The sequence below is a fragment of the Alternaria postmessia genome (assembly GCF_024291825.1).
Source record: "Alternaria postmessia strain BMP 2775 chromosome Unknown scaffold_59, whole genome shotgun sequence".
NCBI classification, from domain to species: domain Eukaryota; kingdom Fungi; phylum Ascomycota; class Dothideomycetes; order Pleosporales; family Pleosporaceae; genus Alternaria; species Alternaria postmessia.
The window spans coordinates 19,946-42,581 of NW_026260132.1; the positions used below are offsets into that span (position 1 = coordinate 19,946).

The window sequence follows — 22,636 nt, forward strand, 5'->3', positions numbered from 1 at the left end:
CCATTCCTTCAACTGCCATGAGTTAGCGTGACGGTACCTAGGTACAACCAATCGGATTGGGTGGCGAAACGCGTAACGCGAATTTACCTACATCGATGTCTACGAGTATTTGTCCCCTTCCGAAGAACACCCCAGTAACAAGTCGTAAAACGATAACCAAAGTCCAGCTCCCTGTATCCTCTTTCTCTGTGTTCTTCCTGGCAATCTCCAACGCCGCTCCTTTTATATCGAAATGTCCTTCCAGGGTTGTCGTGTTTAACAAGCGTCCCATTCGCGCTGCCGCGCATGGTTTTCTGCGATGCGGGGCCCCTACCGATCAGCAATGCCCAGGTGCTGTTGCCCGTTGAACGTCCCCTATGCCTCCTCCAATCATATATGCTTACACTCACTGACCGACTTTTGTAAGCTAGTCTTCATTTGAAATTTGCCTCGGCACGTTTCCCAGTAAGTGCCTAGGCGTATTCTATCATACACTGTACCACTAACATTTTAGCGAGAGTCACGTGAAGCGGCTGTTGCATCGTTCTTCACCAGACCTCGTGGTATGTGCTGCAGAACATCCAAGATTGTTGTTTTTCTTGCTTCCATTGAGTATGAATTTTCCGGCCTTTCTCCACAATCATCTTGCACACCCGTTCTATAAAAGACTTCTTGTGTTCAAAACACACCCTACTAGGCTGAACACATGAGCCAAGGCTTTCGTCCAAAAGTCACTTGATTACAACAGCGATAACAGAGACAACCAGTCCAACGATTGTAAACATCCCAACAACATACGTGAACCACCGTTTCACACCAGGCTCTGGAAGAAGAACAAGTCTAATCGATTGGTTGTTGTAAGAATGGAGGCCAAGTGAGGGTAGAGTGTAGGCGCGTCGGAGTTGAATATTCGTAGGTAGTATTGAGTCCGTATTGACACTCTGAAGTACTCTAGTGCCGTTATCGGCTAGTTGAGCTGTCGTAGCGACGGGCGAAGACATGGTGGTGCGATGAGGCACCTATGTATCTCCGTTAACTACAATAGGTTAGCATGGCACTGCATCAAGTTAGAGGATAGTGCAAACATAGGCTAAATCGAAGACGGTGGTAGGCATGAGTAGCCGCAACGCAGAACGTGAACTAGAGAAGGCCTGAGGTATGGTTGACATTGCAGCTTTCCTGGGACAGGTCTCTGTTTCTCTTTTCTTTCTCCACGTTCTGTACACGATCTTGAGAAGATCATTTTCCAGGGCATGGGGGTCAAACGCCAATCGATATAGCGAATGTGAACCTTGGCGTGCAGCGGCTTTGTCAGAGTGAGTGAAGCCGCACAAACATCTGGCCGATCACGTGTCGATCTATGCTGTCACAGTGCTGCAAGGTTCGCTACCAAATCTTTACCTAGGAACCACTCAACCTTACCGAATAACACGGCCATATGGACCTTCACTGCAGCTTCAACAACCTGATTTTCGCTAGAAGTTTGGCAGCAAAGTTTTCCTGCTCTGTCAGCTGCATCAGCTTGTCTCAGTGCGTCTTCTATCGACATTGTGGCGCTGAGTTGTGGTATTGTAGAAATGTGTGTTTGGAAGAGCGCGTACAGCGTGCATACGGACAAGAGTAGTTACTTTCTACGATACTCGATACTCGAGTAGGCTACAATTTCTCAAGCAAGGCACACAAGAGTGACTAGTCTCTCATGTTCTGCAGGACAAAATCTACTTCGTCTTTTGCAGCTTCGAGTATGTGCTCCGCCTTGTACCGTGGCATCCAACCAATCTTAGGGCCATTATCAGCAGCCAGCGTGCATCTGAATAGCAATTAGCATTCCTTACTCTTCCCCTTCATACGACCGGAATAGACTTACAATCCACCGAGCTGGATTCTCGCTGGAATTCCATCAAGGATTTCTGCCATCTTCTCCTGGGTCGAATCGTCCGCATCCTTTACCGTCTTATCTTCAACGACATCTCGCTTCTTAAGCTCAAGGCTGTACGCATTATAGATGTCGTCCCAGGCAACCGGACCAGAAGAAGCGATGTAGTAGCCGCTCTTACCATAGCCTATCGACCTTTCCTGAAGCATTGAGCGGATCAGATCAAAGTATAGACTAGTATTATCCAGAACATGACAGACAGGCCAGGTTGGCCTACCTTCGTCGACTCGATACACCTGACGGAGTTTCTTGGCGGCTTTGATGATAGCAACGGTCTGAATCGAGGTCTTGTTCCCAAAACCTTCTCCCTTTCCATACACAATGCACGGTACAAAGATATAGCTACGCACACCATGTGCTTCCGCCACCTCGATCACGTTGCAATTAGCCTTGAGAGCTGGACCAAAGATCTTGAGTGGCGTGTGGTCGATTGCGCGTTTTTGTAGTGCATAAAGATCCGGGTGAGTGTCGGGCAGGGGTTGCTCTGTCGGCATTCCAACAAATTCCGAAAACACTTTCGCGCCGGTGGTGAATAGGAAGTGCGTTTGGAGACCGGTCAGTTTTTTGACCTCACCTAGGCCAGCAATGGAGTGTGTGGAGAAGGTGGTGTCCATAACATCATGGAGATGTAAGACGATCGTGATCTTTTCGTGTATAATCGTTTCTTTGATGCTTGCTGGGTTTGATGCATCGATAGTAAGAGGCGTGGCATTGTATTGCTTGACTACACTCGCTTGCTCCGATGAGCGCACGAGAGCGAACAGCTTCCCGTAAGAAGGTAGCTGTGCTTCGTTCCAGCGCGCAAGAAGCGTGCCGCCGAGATAGCCAGAACCGCCTGTTAAAAGAATGTTATGAGACATCGTAGCAAGTTGAAGGAGAACCGATAATGATGCATGAACTGCGGTAATGTATGCGAAGGGTACGCGTATTTATAGAAGATGTAATGTATCCCATGGATCTAACCTACTAGAATGTGCGCAATCTGCTAATCGTCATCGTTTCCGTGTACTGCGAATATACGACAAGATTCGAAGCTATTCGGGATTCAGTCCTGACTGGGCTGATGCATCTTGCTTGCAGTATAAGGCGTGCCGCATGATTTGTAACTTGAAGCTATAATGTGTTGTACTCTCGGACGAACAATGACAACAGGATCAGAGTATTAGCTACGCGCACAGACAGAAAATGGATTAATTCGTAGGAGAACGTTAGGATAGCCAAAAAGGAAATTCTGCTATACCGCTTACAGGACCCCGTCTGCCTGTGCGAGACTCCTCACTACAGGATTGTTGATTGTTTTGGTGTGTCGGAGTCGGAGTGAGGATCCGTACGAACTTCGGCTCGGTAGAATACCTAGGTAGGTACTATGGCTTTGTTGCCCCTAACCTTCAGCCTAAGGCATGCATCCGATAGGCCTAACGACTGAACCAACAAACCGTCTAGTACGCGCGAGAAGCACCACCCTTCGTTTGAGAACCTGCTGAAGTGGATTCAAAGTTTTTTCCGAACAGGCTGTCGTGTACTGCCCGTATGTGTAGAACTGCCACTGCGAAACATCTGTTAAATCTTCATCATTTTTCATCCCAGGTTTCGCGATCGGTCTGCATGCGCTGTCCATACTCACGGTGGTAGGAGACATGCCGTCCGTTGAAGTTCCGTTACGTCATTTCATGCCTGCTAAATCCTCACAACAACCGCGCGATTCCGCAGCCGACATCGCCATCGCCATCGCCATCACACACAGAAGTGATCTCGAAGGGCAGGGCAAATCCGCATCGTGTTTATCATGTCAGGACATGGGCACTAGCTACCCTAGCTAATATGTCCGTGCCAAACTGATCACCCAACGCGCTGACTCAAGCGGCGCGATAATATCGCGAATGATTGACGGATTTATTTGCCGATGATTCGATCTTTATAGCCGATTTAACTCCTATGCAGTTTTCTCTAGTCTCTGGTCTTTCGCATCGTCTCCTTCTTTTCATCATCTAATTTTTAATCTTAATTTGCGGTCGCTGCAATACTCGTCGCCGATGACTTCAACCATGGCCAGTCACGATACCTACAAGCCACCCAAAGAACCATCGCGAGTCGATACATCGGCAAAACTCTACGACAGTCACGAAGTGCCATCTTGGTACGCACACAACGCCTGGATAACCACCGGCTACCGTCCCGTCACAAAATCGATACCCCTCTGCATCCGCAGCCTATCCTACCTGCACAACGAGACCGTCAACATCTACTCGCATCTCATTCCTGCCATCATCGTTCTTTTGGCCAGCTACTCTTTTGACCGCTATTTCATCAGTCGCTTTCCGCAAGCGACGTGGACCGACGAACTCGTCTTTCGAATTTTCCTAACTACGTCTGTGATATGCTTCGGTACTTCCGCTGCGTATCACACGCTGATATGCCATTCTGAAACATTCGCTAGCCTGTGGGTGAGACTGGATTATGTGGCGATTATAGTTCAGATCGTAGGGAGTTTTATACCCGGCCTTTATTTTGGGTTTTATTGCGAACCGCAGTTGCAGAAGGTATACTGGTCGATGGTATGTATAGAATGATATGCGACGGTACATACGATGGCTGAGAGATTCTTCCAGATCATCACATTAGGAACTCTAACAGCGACTATGGTCATCAACCCTAGCCTTCATGGTCCGAAATGGAAAACCTTACGCCTGTCAGCTTTTGTCGCTACAGGCTTTTCGGCTTTTGCGCCAATCATCCATGGCGCGTTACTATTCCCTTATGGTCAGTTTGACAAGCAAACTGGTCTGCGTTATTACTACCTTGAAGGTGTTCTGATAATGATGGGTGTTTGGTTCTATGCGGTAAGGCAATCATGTTCAACACCACCACATTTCTCTGCAATGAAGTGTTGATTGACGAGCGTAACAGAAACACTTCCCAGAGTCTTGCAGACCGAAGAGATACGATATCTTTGGTGCATCGCATCAGCTGTTCCACCTCTTCATCGTTTTAAGCGCTATAGCGCATTATTACGGAGTTATGAGCGCCATGGAGTGGAACTATGTGAACCAGCGCTGTCAGTGGTCGTGAGCACGCATGTGTCTGACCGACGTATCTTCTCAAGTTCACTCTTACCGTCAACGTTTATGCCAACCTTCTGCAACCGCCACCTCCAATCTGGCTGCCTTTACCTATCTGCAATAACGACAACGCCAACGTCAACAAAGAAAAATACAGATTAATGGACACAGCGAGACTCGGACTTGCATGTCCCGCATCACGACCGCCCGGTGGCGAACTGTCGCAAATTCTGTGCTGAGGGGCCCTCATGCTCAATTCCAGCGAATTCATGCCGGGCGACGCTAAGGCCATTGTGTGCGGGCGCCTTACCATTAGGCTATATGTCCTGGCCATTTCTTGATGAGAGACTTGGGAAATGACAGATAGATGTAGAGTAAAGGTAGATGGGTTGATCAGGAAGGAGAGGTTGGTGTAGGTTGGCAGCGTCAGGCGAATTGTCTGGCAATCTGTCCTAGCAGCATCGATGCCATTTAATCCCCCCCTATTAGCAGATATGAATCAATAATTCGCAACGCCCCCGACTAATTGTTGGTTGTATCTCTATCGTTCCACCGTTCCGCATTCTTTGCAGACCTCACAGGCCTGAGCTCCTCCATCAAAAGATCACTTTGTGAATCCTTTTGTATTCTATTGCTCTTTATCCGTTGCCTAACAACGCCAACTTCAGCTCTGGCTCCGCTTTCGTCCGTTTTGACCGAAACAGCTTGATTAGAAGTACCTTCGGTCTTCATTTGCTTCTTGATTTCAGAGTCGGTGGCCAGGCCCGCCTGGCTGAGATAAGGCTCGGTGACTGCGCTTATGGTTTGGGCGATGGTGTGCCAACTTTCCCAAATCAGCGTGTTTTTAGTGCTTTTGATGAACAGCATGAATATTAAGAATACGGCGACGCTATGTATAGCTGTGGCGATCATGACTATGACATATGATCGTGTCGCTCCGGCAGGGTTGGTTGCAGGTCGTCCATTACCTCCGGGCACCTGCGCTGTGATGAAGTCACCACGTAAGGTGGCTGTACTGTTTGGTGTGCCATCGGGAACTTCAGTGAAGACGTAAGACTGGTAGTCTGCCAGTACAACGCTCATCAGCATGCTTTGCATTGCTTCCGCTGGGGTTCCGCCTTCTTGTAGGACCTCTAACCCAAGTCCTTCGATATTATAATCTGCACGAGGCTGGAATTCTTTCATGTCGTCCATCAGGTGTAAAGTTGGGTGATCCTGCCCTGGCTCGAAAATCTGACTCGAACCGGTGGTTGAACCAGTGAGAGTTATCATAGTGAGAATGTTACCAAATGGGTATTCTTGGTCGGTCATATTGTCGAAGAGTCGCCAGGATTGTGGATGCAAAGACAAAATATTCCGCTCGTCTGCTAAAAGTTTAGACGATGAAACTAGTTGCTTCCGTACATCATCATAGCGAAACTGACTTCTTTCAACGTCATAGAAGAACGTTGGCTCTTCCAGAGGCGCTCGTGACGTTACTGATATGTTGAGAACATAGGCACGGAACACTGGAAAACAGAGACTGAAGCTTAGCTTGTTATCTGCGAAATTGTTGCCATGCGACCAGTCCAGAACATCTGCGTCTTGTTTGAGGTCGAGCCATTCATTTCTGTCATGATAGCGTAGTCCCGGAGTTGTATCATTGAAGTTTGCAAGTTCCAAGGGTGGAAATTTCGTGTTGTTCTGGACTTGTTGATCGACATAACCCGTGTAGTTCATTAGCAGAAAAGGAGTGGATGTGCTCGAGAAGTTCTTCCAGAAGGGGCTTTTAATCTCCCCATAACCTGCCGGTCCGATATCGCAAACGGTTAGATCCCAGGCAGAGGTTCGACCTGCAACTTTGTCCTGGCCGTAATCTCTTACGAAGTTCCACGACGGCTCACACGCAAACGCGGTTGGCTTGAAGCCCGTAAAGGGGGTCTCGGCCAAGAGGACTGTTAGCAGGTCGTCTGGAATCGAAATATTCCCATGAATTTTGAGGTCGTAAGTAGTATTGGCTTGTACCCGAGTATTTGTGATATTTGGCCTAATACAAATCGTGCGCGCATCGACGACGGGGGCTGGACCTTCGTAGGTATGGATGAAGGACCGAGACCGAGTATCGCTAAACGGCAAAAGCGCTCTCATCGTCGAGCCCGTGTCTGAGTAGCCTATAGACCCATCAGCCGAGTCGTTTCCTGTATATTCGGCAAATATTGGCCACGGCCGTGGAGCGCTCCGCCAGTTGGCAGTCAGGCTTCCCCTAAACAACAACTCCTGAGGAAGCACATATGCGTAAGGTGAAAGACCACTACTCAGGTTAACATGTTGTCTCGTGACTTCCAACAGATCCTTGAGATGAGCCTACCTCGGAATAAAGCCTGCATTCACGTCGGCCAGCAGAATCGTCGATGTAAACTGAAGGGAGACAGTTGTGATCGATATGATGGCAGCCCACACAAGAAGAACCCAAGTTGGTCCGTTGCGACCGAGCCTCGGATATGCTAGCAGAGCATACGGCGCCGCAGAAGACGCACGCATCAAAGATAGAGGTGCTAGATCTTGCAGGGCAACTCCGGTAGTGCTTTCAAGCGCGATAGCGGCAAGCATAGATGACGCGAGGCCGGCTTGCACAGTAGTTGATGTTCGAAGCACAACAGCCGCAATAGCGACGGATCTCGTCATCCAACCAGACAGAGCGATGTTTTTCCAATTCTTGTTGCCACTTGCGGTAAACCAGAGAAAGGTGATGTAAATGATGAATGCCGCAGTTCCAAGGATGCTGAGCACGAGTAGAGTGTAGGGCCACTTGCCGACTCTGCGCACAATCTGGGTGACGTGTTATTAGGTTCAGGTATGCAGGTCCATTTTGCACGTACTGTTACGGGTTGCCCTTCATGCATTTCTGCCTTGTGGGCAGGAACTACGGTTGTTTGGACATCTTTATTTTTGTGTTGTTGTGCGGCATTGACCAAGTTCTCGTTCGCTACGCTGAAGTTCTGGTATTCGTGTTGTTGTATAGAAACGCTGGAGCGCTCGCTTGCCACGCTGACATCCTGGTATTCGTACTGTTATACAGAGGCGACATCCTGGTCTTCTTGCAGTCGTATAGGGTTGTTCATATCCTCCCTAGTTTGTAGAGCATCATAGCGTGATGCCATGCTGTACGGATATACGAATCGAAGAGATGAGACTGTGGGAGAAGAACAATGCTCTTGCAGACACTAGCCTGCTTTTAACCCACTCCATCAACAAAGGGACGACAGATATGCCAGGACATGAAGGTTGAGCAACGTGCCGTACGTCTGCAGTATGACGAAAATACTGCACCAGGTGAATCCTAGATGCGTGGTGGGGGCTTGGTGTGGGGGCCAAAAGATCCATTGGCTATGTATAGTAAACACCAATGAGACCATACCTACCATCGCTCGCTTTAGCGCTCTTCATTTAAACAAGAAAGGAATCAACCAGTTTGTATCCCCTACACCACCATCCTCCTCGTCATCCACTCCCCAAACCCCCCCTCAGCAACACTCTTACTAAACGCAATCCAAAACGCCTGTTTCTCACTCACAGGATTAGCACATCTCTCCACCATCGCCTTCACGTTAATGCTCTCCAGTCCCTTGATCGCCATAACCTGCTCCGCCCACTCTAAATCCATGCCCCCGAAATCACCACCACCACCAAGCGGACCGCCAAGCCACTCGTTCTTCATACGCAGCATGGTGTCAAAGTCGCTGGGCAGGATGGGCGTTATGGACTCCCAGCCGTGATCAGGCTTGCCGGATATGACGTTCAGAGTAAGGCTGCGCAGGGAAACAGGCGCAGGAATCTCGGTTCCGTCGAGAGCAGACTGCGGCGGTGTAGCAAGGTAGTCGCATAGACTTGCCCATTCCGCGCGGTCGAACTCTTTGCTATATGGCAGCGCTTTCTTCGTCACGCTGAGATGGCGTAGAGCGGCACGGCTTCGAGGTGTAAGGTCGGAAAGGAATGGCACTGCAGCTTCGATGCTGGTGTGGAAGGAGAATGTGTAGGTCGAGTAGAGGATTTTGCTTGCTTCGGCGTGGATTTGGTGGTTTAGAGATAGCAGGGAGGGAACGGTGTGGCGGAGGTGCGATGTGTAGGGGGAGAGGAGGACGCGGTACGTTGTTGGTGTTGTGGTTGTTAGAAAGGGCCCTGCGAATCCATTAGCACATTGTCCAGTTCCCTTCACAGATTTCCCCTCGGATTGCTTGTAAACGTACCGGTTCTAATATGGTATGTACTCCTCCGTCTCCATGTCCTTGGACCTTGCACTCCCAACCATGGATCCATAGTGCGTACGCTCAAGGTACACGGATCATTGTTCGTATCTTCGGAGAGGTAGGTATGGAAGTCGGGAATCAGGTTCGCGACTGAGGTTCCGTTTCCGGTCGTGGGCGTCGTCGATGGTAGGAGTAGGTACTCGTATATCATGAGACGGATCTCGAAAGGAAGACGGAGTAGCGGCGATGCTGGGAGAGCGTCGGCTTGGTAGGACGTGGACTCCATGGCAGTAGACGTTTGCCAGGACCTCGATTTATGGCACGATACGTTTTGTGGGTGTAATAGGTGAAGATACGTGTCGGATTGCTTCCCGGATACTGTGTAGTCCTCTCTTCTTCAAATACAGTCGTTGGCGTTTCTCAGCTCCTGTAATTAATCGGTGTGTCGCTCCAGCTGACTACACGTCGTTCCAATCAATCAAGAGAGATACCACGACGCATACGTTTCGGCCCAAAAAGAAAAGTTGCAGTCAATCAGCGCGCGAGTGGGCGTTCTGTGATTTTTGCTTGTGAGCGACTCAGGGACCATCAAGGTATCACGAAGTCGACGCTTGGGAAAACAGCGCGTACACGCCAGAAAATAAATTCCGACAGCACCATGATGACCTTGACGCATGAGTCGAGGGAGCTTTACCTAGAAAAGTAAGACCCTTGGTTTCTATCCTTGCAAACGGATTAGTCGTGGATCATGGCGGCAGTAGCGCGGAGATAAAGGTCTTGACTGGAATGACGTTCCGAGCATGCCTAGGTGTTATCGCGTTGGTAATGTTGGCGGTGAGCAAACATCGGCCGGCAGTGTTGTCTCGTTGAGATGCCGGTGTTCATCTTTTACGGCCGTACTGTTATATATAATACATGGATTCGTGCCTCTTTTCTACTCTTCGAGTTTAGTAAATGTGTCAGCTAGGTTCAAAGGCTGGTGTGCTGACGCAAGTAGCGATATCCGCCTACTAGATACCCTGCAACAGTACACACTCTAGACCTCTCTCAATCTCACGTCGATAAGACATGATATCGCGCAATACTCTGATAACGCTGCCCGATGAATGCCGAGACGGCTCGCGATCTTGCATAAACGCTCTTCTATCGGGCCTTTCGGAAACGACTCGGAATACATGCCTTAGGCCCACGTGCGTATGTCATAGCGTGGCGGATGGTCAAAGAAAACGAGAAATTTCTCAAAAGGGCCGCCGAGCTTGCGTCAAGGTTGCGTGAGCAAGCAAGCGAGAATTGTTGAAGGAGAAGAAGCGGAGGCAGGATCGCCGGTTTCTCGGCCAAAAAAGGTACGTACCTGCAGCTCGCTAAAATCCTTGCCAAGCTTTCAAGTGTAACATGTGAAGTACCCGAGTACCTCGCTACGACAAGCACGCATAGAGGTAATACCAAAGTCGAGAGGAAAGCGCGAAGTTGCTCCATGTTCAATGATATGCATTGCTCAGCTGTAGTAGCAGCTCAACTGTAGTAGCAGCTCAACTGTGAACGCCATCGAGCTACCTTGCTCTGCTCTTTACCCCCTTAAGTCCCTAACCATACCCTAACACAGTAGTTTCCTTCTCAAAGTACCGGAGAAGGAAAAAAGCCGACTACACGCAAAATCAGACAAACAAGAATCTTTTTGACTTTATCCCTCCCTTGCGGATTTAAACGCCTCGCGACTGAGCACGTAAATAACCAATGGCATGACATGGACCTAGAAAAAGAGAGGATGCAAGAGAGGAACAAGAGAGAAGAAAGGAGATTGTCATAATACAAAATCTGAGGCCTATCAAGCGTATCATGTAAACATGCTTCTTCGTGCCATCAGTCAACTCAAAGTGGACGTGAGAAAGAAAACAATGACCCTTTGTCGTACAAGCTCGTCATGATGATATGGGTAGCCCATATTCTTCTTAACAACGTGTCAAGTCTCTCAAACGTCTTGGATTTGCAGGAGACGGATCTAGTGCTGGCCGTAGTTTCCGCCCCAACCTCCGCGGTTGTAGCTACCGCCGTATCCTCCAAATCCGCCGTAGTTGCCATAGCCACTCTGCTGCTGATGGCTACCGGAGTTCTGGTGGCCTAGACCACCGAGTCCGCCATACTGGCTGTTGCCAAGGTGGTTCGGGTAGTTGCCGTAGCCTTGCTGAGGGTGTTGGGGTCCGCCCTGTCCAGGGGTGCTTTGGTTGGCGGAACCGGGGCGACCGGGCTGAGCACCGAGAGCCGATGGGCTGGGTCCACCGCTCTTGTAGTCGCTCGAGGGCTTTAGGGCGTCATCGTTCAAGCCTTGGCTACCCGACTGTCCATAGGAGCTTTGGTGGAAGTTTCCTGGTCGAGTAAAGGTATCGGGAATGGCACCGAATCCAGCAGCAGCAGAGTTGGCAGTGGCGCTGGGGTTCTGAGATGCTCCAGAAGCTGAGCGACCGTAGTCACCGAAGCCTGCACCCATACCACTGCCGCGATCGTGGAGCGAAGAAGCGCCGAAACCTCCTGCATTGGCGGGTGAAGCCGAGTGCTGGTCGAACGAAGCTTGGGGAGACATGCCGTAGTGCTGGGGTTGACCGTACATGCCGCCCTTTCCGAACGAACCATAGCCTGCTCCTCCTTGGCCGTAACCACCGAATTGGTTCATGTAGTTAGCGTAGTAGGGGCTGCCATAGTATGGGTGGTTGTATGGGTAGCCCGCACTGTGACCGTGCTGCGCGTGCTGGCCTTGAGCGCCATGTCCCTGACCTGCCATAGCAGCCGGGTTAGGGGTGTTGTGACCGCTGTTCTGAGCGTCACCGTAACGGCTCTGAGACTGAGAATGTTGTTAGCAAGGGATAATAGAAGAATACAGAATTCTGCGTGAGCTACTGTCCCTACTCCGTCCGTGTCGTTTGCCTTTCCCGTCTCGAGCAACTCATTCAGATGAGACATTCGGATTCGTTTGGCATAACGATCGTGCATGAGTATGGAGAGCGCAACAGGTTCACTTACTTGTGGGATCTGACTCTGTGAATAAGCCGAGTCAGTAGGTCCAGAGCCGAATGCACTGCCAGTACGCTGCTGAGCAGAACCGGCTTCCTGCTGGCTCTGCGCAATGGGCTGACCGTAGCTTCCATAGTAGTTCTGGTATTGCGAGCGTTGCTCGGAAGTAAGGTAGTTGGAGGGGTAGTTGTCTGGGGCGGAGGAGAAAGCACCAGGCTGAGACGGGGCCTGGCTTTGACCAGGGTAATCGTAGTTCTGCGACTGCGAGTGGTTCGACGCTGGGATCTGCTGGCCGAATGGATCGTATGGCTTCTGCGGTGGCGCGGAGGCCTCCGAGTGAATACCTGGCTGACCGTACCTAGCAAACTGGTTGTAGGGCTGGTTGGACTGAGATCCTTGGTTCTGCATAGCTTGAGATCCAATGGGGTTTGAGGGAGACTGCTGCAGGCTGGGTTGGTGTTGGGGGACGGGAGGGAGTCCAGGGGCCTGCTTTGGTGTAGGGGCAGACTCTTGTTGGGGGGCATCTTGAGATGCTTGGCGAGGAGCGGGAGGGAGAGAGGTCTTGGGCTGGGTAATGGGGGAGTGTTGGGGCGGCTGAGTCCTGGTCTCTGCCTCTTCCCTGTCTTCGTCGACATCTGGGTCCGAGCCTTCGCCCAATCCCATGCTGCCAAACTGAACTGCAGCCCTGTCTACGGCGTGGTTGCCGGGCATGACGACTGCCTCCTGTTGCTCCATCAACCTCCTCTGGTAGCTCGCGCTTCGGTGTGGGGTACCAGAAGTCGCCTTCAATGCGGTCGTCTGGAATCCTCCAATTGCGGGACGGCCAATAGGTGCTTGTGTAGGACCGTTCAATGGGGTCGCTACTGCACTCCCAATATCCTTCGAGCTTGCGACAGTGCTGAAAGCTGTCTCGGTTGGAGGTGGATGGGACTCGTCGGGCAGATGCTCGACGTTCTCCTGTGTTAGCTGATCTCCAGAGGGTGTGAGGGTGACGTCAGGTGCAGCATCGTCCACGCTCTTGTCTGGCGTCATCTTGGACGTGTCTTCGGCCGTGATGGGCGGGGTCTCGACGGTCTCATCTGCGACAGGGGGTATAGGCAGTTCTTCTGCCTGCACGGCGGGCTCTTGGGCAACTTGGTGCGCGGGCGTCTCGTCGGGTGCTTGTGCGGGCACTTCGGGGGCTGGAGCAGCAGCAGGTTTCGGTGCTGCCTTGGGAACTGCGGGGACGGGCTTGGGTGCAGCAAACATACTCGCCCAAGTCTTCTTCGCGGCTGTCAGGCCAGCCTCTACAACAGGCTTTATGGCTTCGGGCGTCGCTTCGGGCGCGTGTACGGTTTCATCGTCCTTTTTGGTCTCGTTGGACTCTTCTGGGACTGTGGGTGTGTCCCACGCAGCGGACTCGGTAGTCGGGACTGATCCAGCAGCCGCACGAGGTCCACTGGCGGCGCCTCCACGACCGCCTCGAATTCCACCGCGACCACGATCAGTGCCCCGTCCGCCACGGCCTCCGCGACCGCTGTCGACACCACGGCGGGCTCCATCGGGCCGGCCGCGCAGACTGGACGCGCCATCGATGGGCACGATGTTCTCCTTGGCCTTGGAGCGGGACCTGTCCTTTGCTTTCTTTGGGACTTCTGAGAATTGCGAGACAGCGCCTGTAGTGCATTAGCCTTGTGCCCGTCGTGTGTACAAATTACGTGATGCAGGCGCAGGGCACGTGGGAGGGTCGCGCTTACCCTCACTGATCTTCTCGATGGTGGTCTGCAGGTCACCGTCAGATTCTTCGATTGCGAGGACGAGATCGGCGTCGGTCCAGTCGGGGAATAGCTCCTTGAGTGTGGATAGCTGTGACTGGTAGCGCTTCTTAAGCTCTCCAAGTTCGCCTTGGTCTGCTGATGTGTCAATGTTGGAGGATGCGCTGTCGCCGTTGGTCTTTCTGGGGCCTCGAGAGCCGTATGATGCCCTGCCGCCGCGGGCAGAGCTCCTGCCTCGCGCAGGCCGAGATGGTGCTTCAGACATTGGATCTGTGTGATGTGTGGGCAAGCCGCGGGGGACTTAGGTGTGTGTGTTTGTGTGGGCGGATTGGTGGGCAGGCGAGGTGATGATGTAGAGGGAGGAGTAAAGTTGGGGAAACAGCTAAAGGGAAGCGACCACGTCGGCTTGGCGCTAGAGCTTCCAATGGCTGAGGACGCGGCAGGGTCGCGTTGGCTGGGGCTGAGGCAGGCTGTTGTTTATGCAGAAGTGAGGTGAGGGCTGAAGGTCAATTGATCTACGAATAGCTGGAGCGTCTCGTCCCAGCCTGCCATGATGCGCGCGTTAAATCTGTCACGTGCGCATAAGGCGGCACCTTCCCGAACCGCCTGGTCCACCCTCGTCATCCGCCTCACTCCACCCGCCCAGACACACCAACACCAACACGAAGCCATGCAGTCTTCCGCCGGCAAACGCGTGCTGAGCACTCTCGCCTCCAAGATCCACCCTCAGCTCCCCCTGTCGCCGCGAGAGTCGCAGCAACTCCTCAACTTGCTGACCAACTCCTTCCGTACTCATCTCGACCACGCCCACCCCCTCGCCCCCTCCGAGAGCAGCCAGAGGAAACCGACACGAGAGTTGACCACCAGCCATGGCCGACGCAATTCCTCTCCAAACCGCCAGACGTCGTCGTACGATTCAGCAACTCAGCACATCGACTCCATCTTGAACAACCCTCTTCTTGCTGTGAAGCCCCGTCGGAGAGGATCAGGGCCGGCTGCCGTAGATATCATGAGAGACCCCATGGCTTGGTTCGTCAATGAGATCGCCGCAGGTTCCGCCACTCTGCCAAAGGCCGCCGTATGTCTCGAGTACCTCGAGAAGACCACGAACCCAAGTCCCTTGAGACTTGAGAACGGAAGATCACCAGCAACTGTACTCGCTGAATGGCTCAAAACCAGCAACTTGGAAAACTCAAAGCAGCTTCTCGACATGTCAATCAAATCGGGGCGCGGCACTCGATTTCTAAACAGATTGGTGGCTCTACTGCTAGCCGAGGGAGAGACCACAGCACTCTGGCGCTGGTTCATTCGATCAAACGAACAACGCGCAAAAGACACCGGACTAGATGTCGCACGGATAGCAACTTTCAAACAACAACTCCTAGCCAAGATGGTTGTACTCTCGGCGGACAACAAAGACGTTACTAGCAGTATGAATGTTTTCATGCAAGCGTTCCGCCTGCTCGAGAACGCAGGATACGAAGCAGCTTATGACGTGCTAAGACCTGCAGGTGGTCATCTTGTAAATCTGATCATTTCCAATCCCGACCATTCAATAGCGCCGCTATTATACCAGAAATTCCTGCTGTCATCAATCCACTGGTTTGGAGACTGGAGTCGAGCGGTCCAGTCCATGCTCTCACTGCACCACCCGACCCAACCTAGCGCAAAACCTGGCCTCAAATTCATCCAGGATCCTGCTGGCGCTATCAAATACTTAAACGCATCTCGGGGTCGACGGAATTTCCTGGTTCAGCTTTGCCTAGGGGTAGCCCGGCAGCTGATGGAACAAGAGAATTTCGCGGAAGCGCAGAGCGTTATGGAGTTCACAAAAGAGCACTTCCCTGAGATAGTTCTACCGACACAAGCGATCGTGCAGCAGCAAACAGCAGAAGAGGAGAGGAAACATAGAGAGAGGAGGAATCTGGAACTACTGGATCGCCTGGTCTTAACTTGAACGGTTTTCTACACACTATTTTACAAATTGTATGCAACTGCGACAGGATCGCAGTTGTTTTTGGGAGGATGTGTCGTATACACGAATCCTTGTGTATAGGCCTGATGGTAGTGCACCGGTGGCCTGGGCGTGCGGGGAGACGCCGTTGCTGGGCAGGCGTCATAACACGCGAGCACAAGATCTGCGAACACGATGTGCGCAATGCTATGCAAACATGATATAATAAATCTCACGATCTCTCACGATCGATTCCATTGCTCTACGAGCTAATCTAATTAAGCCTCCGATTGACTTTTGGTATCGCTAAAAAGAAACAAAAATCGAAATCGAACATGTCGTGTCATCGTGATCTCATTGCCCCGCTCTATGCCTTGAGCTCACCACCGTCGGTCTCCTCTGGCCAGACATCGTAGCCGAAAGTGTCCTTCATGTTGACAAAACGTGTGTGCCGTCCCTTGGCGACCTCCTCGACGGCGTCAAAGTCGGCCTTGCTGAGCTCGGGGATGAGCCAGTTGCTCTCGATGCGCTTGGGCGTGGAGCTCTTGGGCAGGACAACGTAGCCGCGCTGAAGACCCCATGCGAGCAGGACTTGCGCAAGGTCGTGACCGCTTCGCTCGGCAACTTCGTTGAGCTTGGGGTTGGTGCGGACCTTCTCGCCCGTGCTGGGAACTTGGTTCTGGGAGCCGAGCGGCGAGTAGGCGGCGACGAGGATGTCGTTTTCCTGGCAGTACTTGACGAGGTCTGTGTTGGGGAGGAAAGGGTGGACTTCGATCTGGTTGATCATGGGCTTGACCTTCGCGATCTGAAGCAGCTTCTTCAGGCCGGGGATAGTCCAGTTGGAAACTCCGATCGCCTTGGCCTTGCCGGAGTTGTAGATCTCCTCCATGGCGCGCCATGTGGGCTCTGGGTTCTCTGTGAGCTCCTTCTTGATGATGTACTTGCCATCAGCACCCAACTTGGGCTGGTGGTTGTCATCGCTCTCTGCGGCAATGGGCCAGTGGACGAGGAACGCGTCAATGTAGTCAACGCCCAAGTTCTTCAGACTCGACTCAAAACTCCACTTGACCTCCTCGGGCTCGTGCAGGTGGTTCCATACTTTTGTGCAGATGAAAAGGTCCTTGCGTGTGACGTTGGGGTTCTCCTTGAGGAAATCGCGGACGGCGTCGCCGACTTCGCCTTCGTTCTGGTAGAACCACGCGCAGTCGAGATGGCGGTAGCCCGTCTTGAGCGCTGTGGTTACGGCAGCGTACGTCTCGCCAGACGCGCCTTCGCTGGCAAAGGTGCCGAATCCGACGGCTGGCATGATGACGCCATTGGACAGCTTGAAAGACTTCTGGTTCGCGAGGGGGGCCATGATTGCGGTGTTGTGATGCTTGAGATGTGAAAATGTGATGTAGGTTCAAAACAATGAAAGGTGTCAAGTGATTTGAAGATGGTTTATTCAGCGGCAACAGCGCGTGCTGGGACTATTGTGCTACATATATCCAGCGTAACCTTGGTCCGTCTGAAATTTCTTTCTTCAAGGTTTCATCATCGACCATGCCCAACCATGAAGCTCTGCCGGCCGTGACCTCACACCGAGAGATTCCGATCGCAGAGGCATCTCGCAGGCATCGGTCCCATTGCGAAAAAACTCCATAATAGTCCCATCCAACAGTTTCACGTTGGCCCTCTGGTGTTGGCCCTCGTCATCAACAATGACGTCGGTTGTGGATTCAGGGTCCACAGCACGGGCCGAGCGAAGCCATTTTAATTTCTGGCGCGGAAGTTTTGCCGACTTCAACTTCGTTCGCAAGGAAATGTGGAACGATGTAGTCCCAATAGTCGTGCGGCTCTGCCGTTGTCAGCCACTCGTTTAAGCAGATCGCTAGCTGCCTTCGCCCTAATTCGGCGAGCCGCGGTTACCTCGCCCCACCCACTGCTCGTCACTACCAGGAACTGCTGGGAAGTAACGCCGTGTCTGTCTGCAAGCTGCCTGTACCGTCTACACATCCTGCTACAATCGTCTCAGCTATTCCCACATGTCGCATATGCACGCCAACCACCTCTGACAGGCGGTGTACCGTGCCTTATCTTCCGGCCGCGCTCTGCGTCCGGTCAAATGAGGCTCTGCGCTAAGCTTCGACGGCATCGGCGAGAGGTATACAACGCTGTTTTTAGGTGTTGTGGCGACTCACAGCACTACGCTGCTATCGGTCCCCAGTTTTCGGCGATAATACGGCGGTGACGGTATCCTACACATTCTCTGGTTCAGCAAACTTCTCCACTAGTGTTGCCATGCACGGCCACTTCCGCATGGTAATGATGTCGCACTGTGGGTACATAGGTACTTGTTGAACGCTCACAGTGCTAGAACGTGGTTGGTGTGGCCGGCCTGAATCGGGATAGCGAAAAGCTCCTGCGAAACTTTCTAGAAGAGATTGGCGAATGATGATGGCATCTGGGGTTTATGGCAGTCGCTACCTATCGGGTGATGTGATATATAGAGCCCCTCCCCCAGGACCCTGATACTGCTCATTCATCATCACACAACTCCACATCTACTGTCACTCATAGCTTCTGTAAAGCTTGATACTACTATTACTACCTTCTTGATTTGATACCCCATTCTTATATCAAACTTCAACTACAACCGCCATCATGTCTCCCTCCGTCCAAGAGAACGAGGTTCCTCTCACTCAGACCAAGTCCAACACCCAGGTCCCAATCCCCGTTGACAACGAAGATGGCACTGAGAACGCTGTCGAAGTACCAGCAACCCGAAGTGCCATGGCCGACACCACTAGCTACATGCACAACCTCTCTCTCCAGCCTTCCATGAAGGAGAGGAGAGGATCCCGCAACTCCTTCGGTACCTCATTGCCCATCCCTCGTTCCAAGAGGCAATCACGTCTCTCATCCGTTCACTACCCCGATGGCCGTGGTGCTGCTGTCCGCCCTGGCATGCCCCCGATCCAGCCATCCCGCGACATCATCGCTGCTCAGCTCCAGGACCTCGCTGGCGAGAAGGTTCGCGCCGCTAAGGACATGGCCTTCGTCTTCGACATTGACGGTGTCCTCGTCCACGGTGACCGTCTCATCCCCGAGGGTCAGCGCGTCCTCGAGATCTTGAACGGAGACAACGAGCTCGGCATCAAGATCCCCCACATCTTCCTTACCAACGGATCTGGTAAGCCTGAGCAAGCCCGTGTCGACCAGCTCTCCAAGATTCTCCACAACCCCATCTCGACCGAGCAGTTCATCCAGTCGCACACTCCCATGCGTGCCTTGGCCGAGTACTACAAGACCGTCCTCGTTGTCGGTGGAGAGGGCTACAAGTGCCGTGAGGTCGCTGAGCAATACGGCTTCCAAGACATTGTTGTCCCCAACGACATCATTGCCTGGGACCCTACCATCGCCCCTTACCGTGTCTTCACCGATGAGGAGCGCGCGACTTCCCGCCCTCGCGACTTCAGCCAGGTCAACATTGAAGCCATCATGGTCTTCTCTGACAGCCGCGACTACGCCACCGACATCCAGATCATCATGGACCTTCTCCAGTCTAAGAACGGCAAGTTCGGAACCCGTGCTGCGGACCCCGTCTCCGAGCGCATCCCCATCTACTTCTCTCAGGGTGACATGCTGTGCCCTACTGAGCACCCCTTCCCCCGTATGTCCCAGGGAGCCTTCCGCATTGGTCTCGAGGCCATGTACAAGTCGCTCACCGGTGTTGAACTCGAGCGTGTTGTCTACGGTAAGCCCGAATTGGCTACCTACAAGTACGCCGACGAGGTCATCGCTTCCTGGATGGAGACCATCCACAACGACGAGAAGCTGCCCGCCAACATCTACATGATTGGTGACAACCCTGCTTCCGATATCGTCGGTGGTAACATGTACGGCTGGAACACTTGCCTTGTCCGCACTGGTGTCTTCCAGGGTGGTGACAACGACGAGAACAACCCTGCTTCCTTCGGTGTCTTCAAGAACGTCTTCGAGGCTGTCACCACTGCCATGAAGAAGGAGCTCGGCCAGGACTTCAAGTTCAACTTCGACGAGAAGATCAACCCTGTCATGGCTGAGGGTGGCTCTTCTGCCATCGCTTAAGTGTTGATTGGGAACATCAAACGATTGATACGAAGGGCTTTCTTTCCTTTGTTGTAGATAAGCATTTCTCTGGCGTTTATGGGTTTTATATCCTTGCAAAGCGAAGCTAGCACCACTTTATAGATTTTACGAACAATTGAGTCCACGGATTCTTGGTTTCTTTTATAGATTACGATGAATTCTAAAAGTCTTCTACCTCTTTACATCATCGCTTCATTCCATTGCCTCTTTACATAGATGTGATGTCTTCGTCCCAGGTGTAGTCTTTCCATTACCACTCATTTCACTACCTCATGTAAACTTGACATCGCACAGAGTACCATCCATCCTTTCATCTCTACTCCAAAACCGTATCTTCGCTCCCGGTTCGTCATCAAACCCAGTGACTTCTTGGCGCAGTTCCTCTGTTCGCACAGACTATCAAAAGCTCGTTAGAAAAACATCTCATACTCGCATGAGTTGTGTCAAGGTTTACTGACACAAAATGTCCCCTCCATATATAGCTTCCCCTGTACCTACAAATGTCCTCCCAGCCTTCAACTTCTCTTCATTGCCCTTATCATACCTCATCTGTAGCACCAAATTAGCCTCCATCCCACATAGACTCGTCACAACACAAAACAACTTACTTGAATAGCCCCAGCACCACCATCCTTCATCTCCACTCTCACAAGAAGATTTCCTAACCTCCTTTCCTCCGTTATGTCGTCCGCTTTCTCCACCCTTCCCATACTCAGCCAATTTCCCTCGCTCAACTCCGCATCCAATATTCCTTCTTCTTGTTTCAGCACCTGAGCAGCAATCATGCCCGCAGCCAGCGAATCCCAAACACCCTCGCGCCGCCGGTAGTTGAGCAGGAGAGCTAAGGCGCGCCGACGGACGAGCGGATCGCGGCAGCGCGTTGCGATAAGAAAGAGGGGCACCATGGGGGAGAGTTCGAAGGATGGAGAGATTATCTGAGGTGCCAGGCGGGATGTGAAGGAGTGGGGGTAGGAAGTATGGTTGGAGACTGGGTATGCGGTGTTGGAATGGAAGGTTATCGTCAGGTGGGGTAAGGGCGGTGATGTTGGCGGCGATGGCAATGCAGGTGGTTTAGGTTGAGGCTGGAGCATAGGCAACGTCTCCGCGAGCTCAACAGCCTCCCTGAAGTCCCCGATGTAGGCATCCCACACCATCTCACTCGTGAGACCTGCTCCTGCTGCAACGATCGCCCGCATCATGATGGCGTAGATCCGGAGTAAAGTCCCGCCATCCGTCGCTTTCCCTTCGTCCCCCCTTTCCCTTCCTGTATCTCTTTCAGTACCTTTCCTATACTTCCTGTCAAAAAGCCCAAATTTGTGCTGCCACACCACCAATGCTCTTATCGCCCCTTCATACATTTTCCTAAAATCCTTCTTCCGCGTGACCCTTGGTTCCTTATCTAGATTCCCCGAAGTCCATAGCAGACACCGACTCAACTCAACCAGATCGTCTCTTGCCGCCTCATTGTTCAGATAACCATCTTCTGGTGACGAGATTGTCGGGATCTCTGGTGCGGTATCCAACCACCATTCATATGGGGACGTGTCATCGGAAAAAATCATGGTTTGAAAGTCGAAACGATGGAGGACCTTGGCGATGGCATATTGAATGGAAGTTTGGCTTGTTGATGTGTCGGATGAACCAGAGGGGGAAGGTGGACAGTATTGGTGAAGAATACGAAGACCGTTGCGGAGATGCATATTAGCTGCCCTATAGTTTCCGGATAGGTTCTCGAAACAGGTAAAAATGATACAAAGTATCAATGTCTTCTCGATGACAAACCCATTCTTGCTATGACCATCACCCTTTCCATCCTCTTGAAATGAAGAAAGGAGTTCGTTCGAATACCGCACTGCGCGTATGTACTGTACGAGCGCTGCATCACGGGGTATACTACCATCAGTAGTCGGCGAACTGGTGGCAGTGGCTCCACCACTTTCAAGCCTCTCATGTAAACAGCTCAGCGCCAGGATTCCGTGTTTCACAGCAGGTTCCTCATGGGTCAACTGGAGCACCGTCTGACACCATAGGTGAGAGTCAAAGAACTCGGTCCAACGTGGTAGGGTGTAGGTTTGAAAGTAATGGAATGAGCGATTCTCGAGAGGTTCTGGGCTGAGACTTGTTGACGGGCTTCTGGAGATAGTTGACTGGCGGCGCGATTGCTGTTGTTGTTGTTGTTGGCGCTGGGGAATAGCGAGGAAAGAAGAATTGCGGTACGCGGCTGCGGTGGCTGGAGACGTGGAATCTTGTGGCGATGTGTCTCTGTAACCACCACATGTTCGATTGGCTCTTGTGCACCTGTAACATGCTGGTGGTCGTTAGTCCTCATTTCCATCCTAGCTGATTTGCGATATTCGGTTAATTACACGGTTTTGCTTCGTCGCATTTTATGCGTCGCTTTCTAGTAACCAGTAAGTAACTTGCGCATGTCTGCTGAGTGATCGGTGTGGAGCCACTTACCGGCAAGTGTCGCATCCTGTTTTGACCCTCAACTTTAAACTCCTTTCCAACTGCCGCAGTTTGATTTCATCCTCCATAATCGCCCTACTCACGAATGTCTTAGATTCTTCCATATATAATGAAATAGGAAAGTTGATTCGGACCGAACACAT

At 51.9% G+C, this 22,636-nt stretch overlaps 7 protein-coding genes across 7 annotated transcripts; 2 read left to right on the forward strand and 5 right to left on the reverse strand.

Annotated features, from left to right (window-relative positions):
* Positions 1-1,668: 1,668 nt before the first annotated feature.
* J4E82_007949 (uncharacterized protein) lies at positions 1,669-2,775 on the reverse strand (the record flags this gene model as incomplete). Its single annotated transcript, XM_051734189.1, has 2 exons — positions 1,669-1,789; positions 1,847-2,775. 2 exons carry the CDS (start codon positions 2,773-2,775, stop codon positions 1,669-1,671), a joined length of 1,050 nt encoding a protein of 349 aa, XP_051586008.1.
* Positions 2,776-5,496: 2,721 nt separating this feature from the next.
* On the reverse strand, positions 5,497-9,486 carry J4E82_007950 (uncharacterized protein; the record flags this gene model as incomplete). The annotated part of the gene is made up of 5 exons (XM_051734190.1): positions 5,497-7,264; positions 7,322-7,782; positions 7,833-7,952; positions 8,528-9,132; positions 9,201-9,486. The coding sequence occupies 5 exons, from the start codon at positions 9,484-9,486 to the stop codon at positions 5,497-5,499; spliced, it is 3,240 nt and encodes a 1,079-aa protein (XP_051586009.1).
* Positions 9,487-11,199: 1,713 nt separating this feature from the next.
* Positions 11,200-14,225, reverse strand: J4E82_007951 (uncharacterized protein; the record flags this gene model as incomplete). Its single annotated transcript, XM_051734191.1, has 3 exons — positions 11,200-12,036; positions 12,102-13,861; positions 13,943-14,225. 3 exons carry the CDS (start codon positions 14,223-14,225, stop codon positions 11,200-11,202), a joined length of 2,880 nt encoding a protein of 959 aa, XP_051586010.1.
* Positions 14,226-14,630: 405 nt separating this feature from the next.
* On the forward strand, positions 14,631-15,917 carry J4E82_007952 (uncharacterized protein; the record flags this gene model as incomplete). The annotated part of the gene is made up of 1 exon (XM_051734192.1): positions 14,631-15,917. The coding sequence occupies one exon, from the start codon at positions 14,631-14,633 to the stop codon at positions 15,915-15,917; it is 1,287 nt and encodes a 428-aa protein (XP_051586011.1).
* A 364-nt stretch (positions 15,918-16,281) lies between these two features.
* GLD2 (Glycerol 2-dehydrogenase (NADP(+))) lies at positions 16,282-17,271 on the reverse strand (the record flags this gene model as incomplete). Its single annotated transcript, XM_051734193.1, has 1 exon — positions 16,282-17,271. One exon carries the CDS (start codon positions 17,269-17,271, stop codon positions 16,282-16,284), a length of 990 nt encoding a protein of 329 aa, XP_051586012.1.
* A 1,286-nt stretch (positions 17,272-18,557) lies between these two features.
* J4E82_007954 (uncharacterized protein) lies at positions 18,558-20,003 on the forward strand (the record flags this gene model as incomplete). The annotated part of the gene is made up of 1 exon (XM_051734194.1): positions 18,558-20,003. One exon carries the CDS (start codon positions 18,558-18,560, stop codon positions 20,001-20,003), a length of 1,446 nt encoding a protein of 481 aa, XP_051586013.1.
* Positions 20,004-20,376: 373 nt separating this feature from the next.
* J4E82_007955 (uncharacterized protein) lies at positions 20,377-22,636 on the reverse strand (the record flags this gene model as incomplete). The annotated part of the gene is made up of 5 exons (XM_051734195.1): positions 20,377-20,420; positions 20,483-20,573; positions 20,633-22,332; positions 22,391-22,425; positions 22,485-22,636. 5 exons carry the CDS (start codon positions 22,634-22,636, stop codon positions 20,377-20,379), a joined length of 2,022 nt encoding a protein of 673 aa, XP_051586014.1.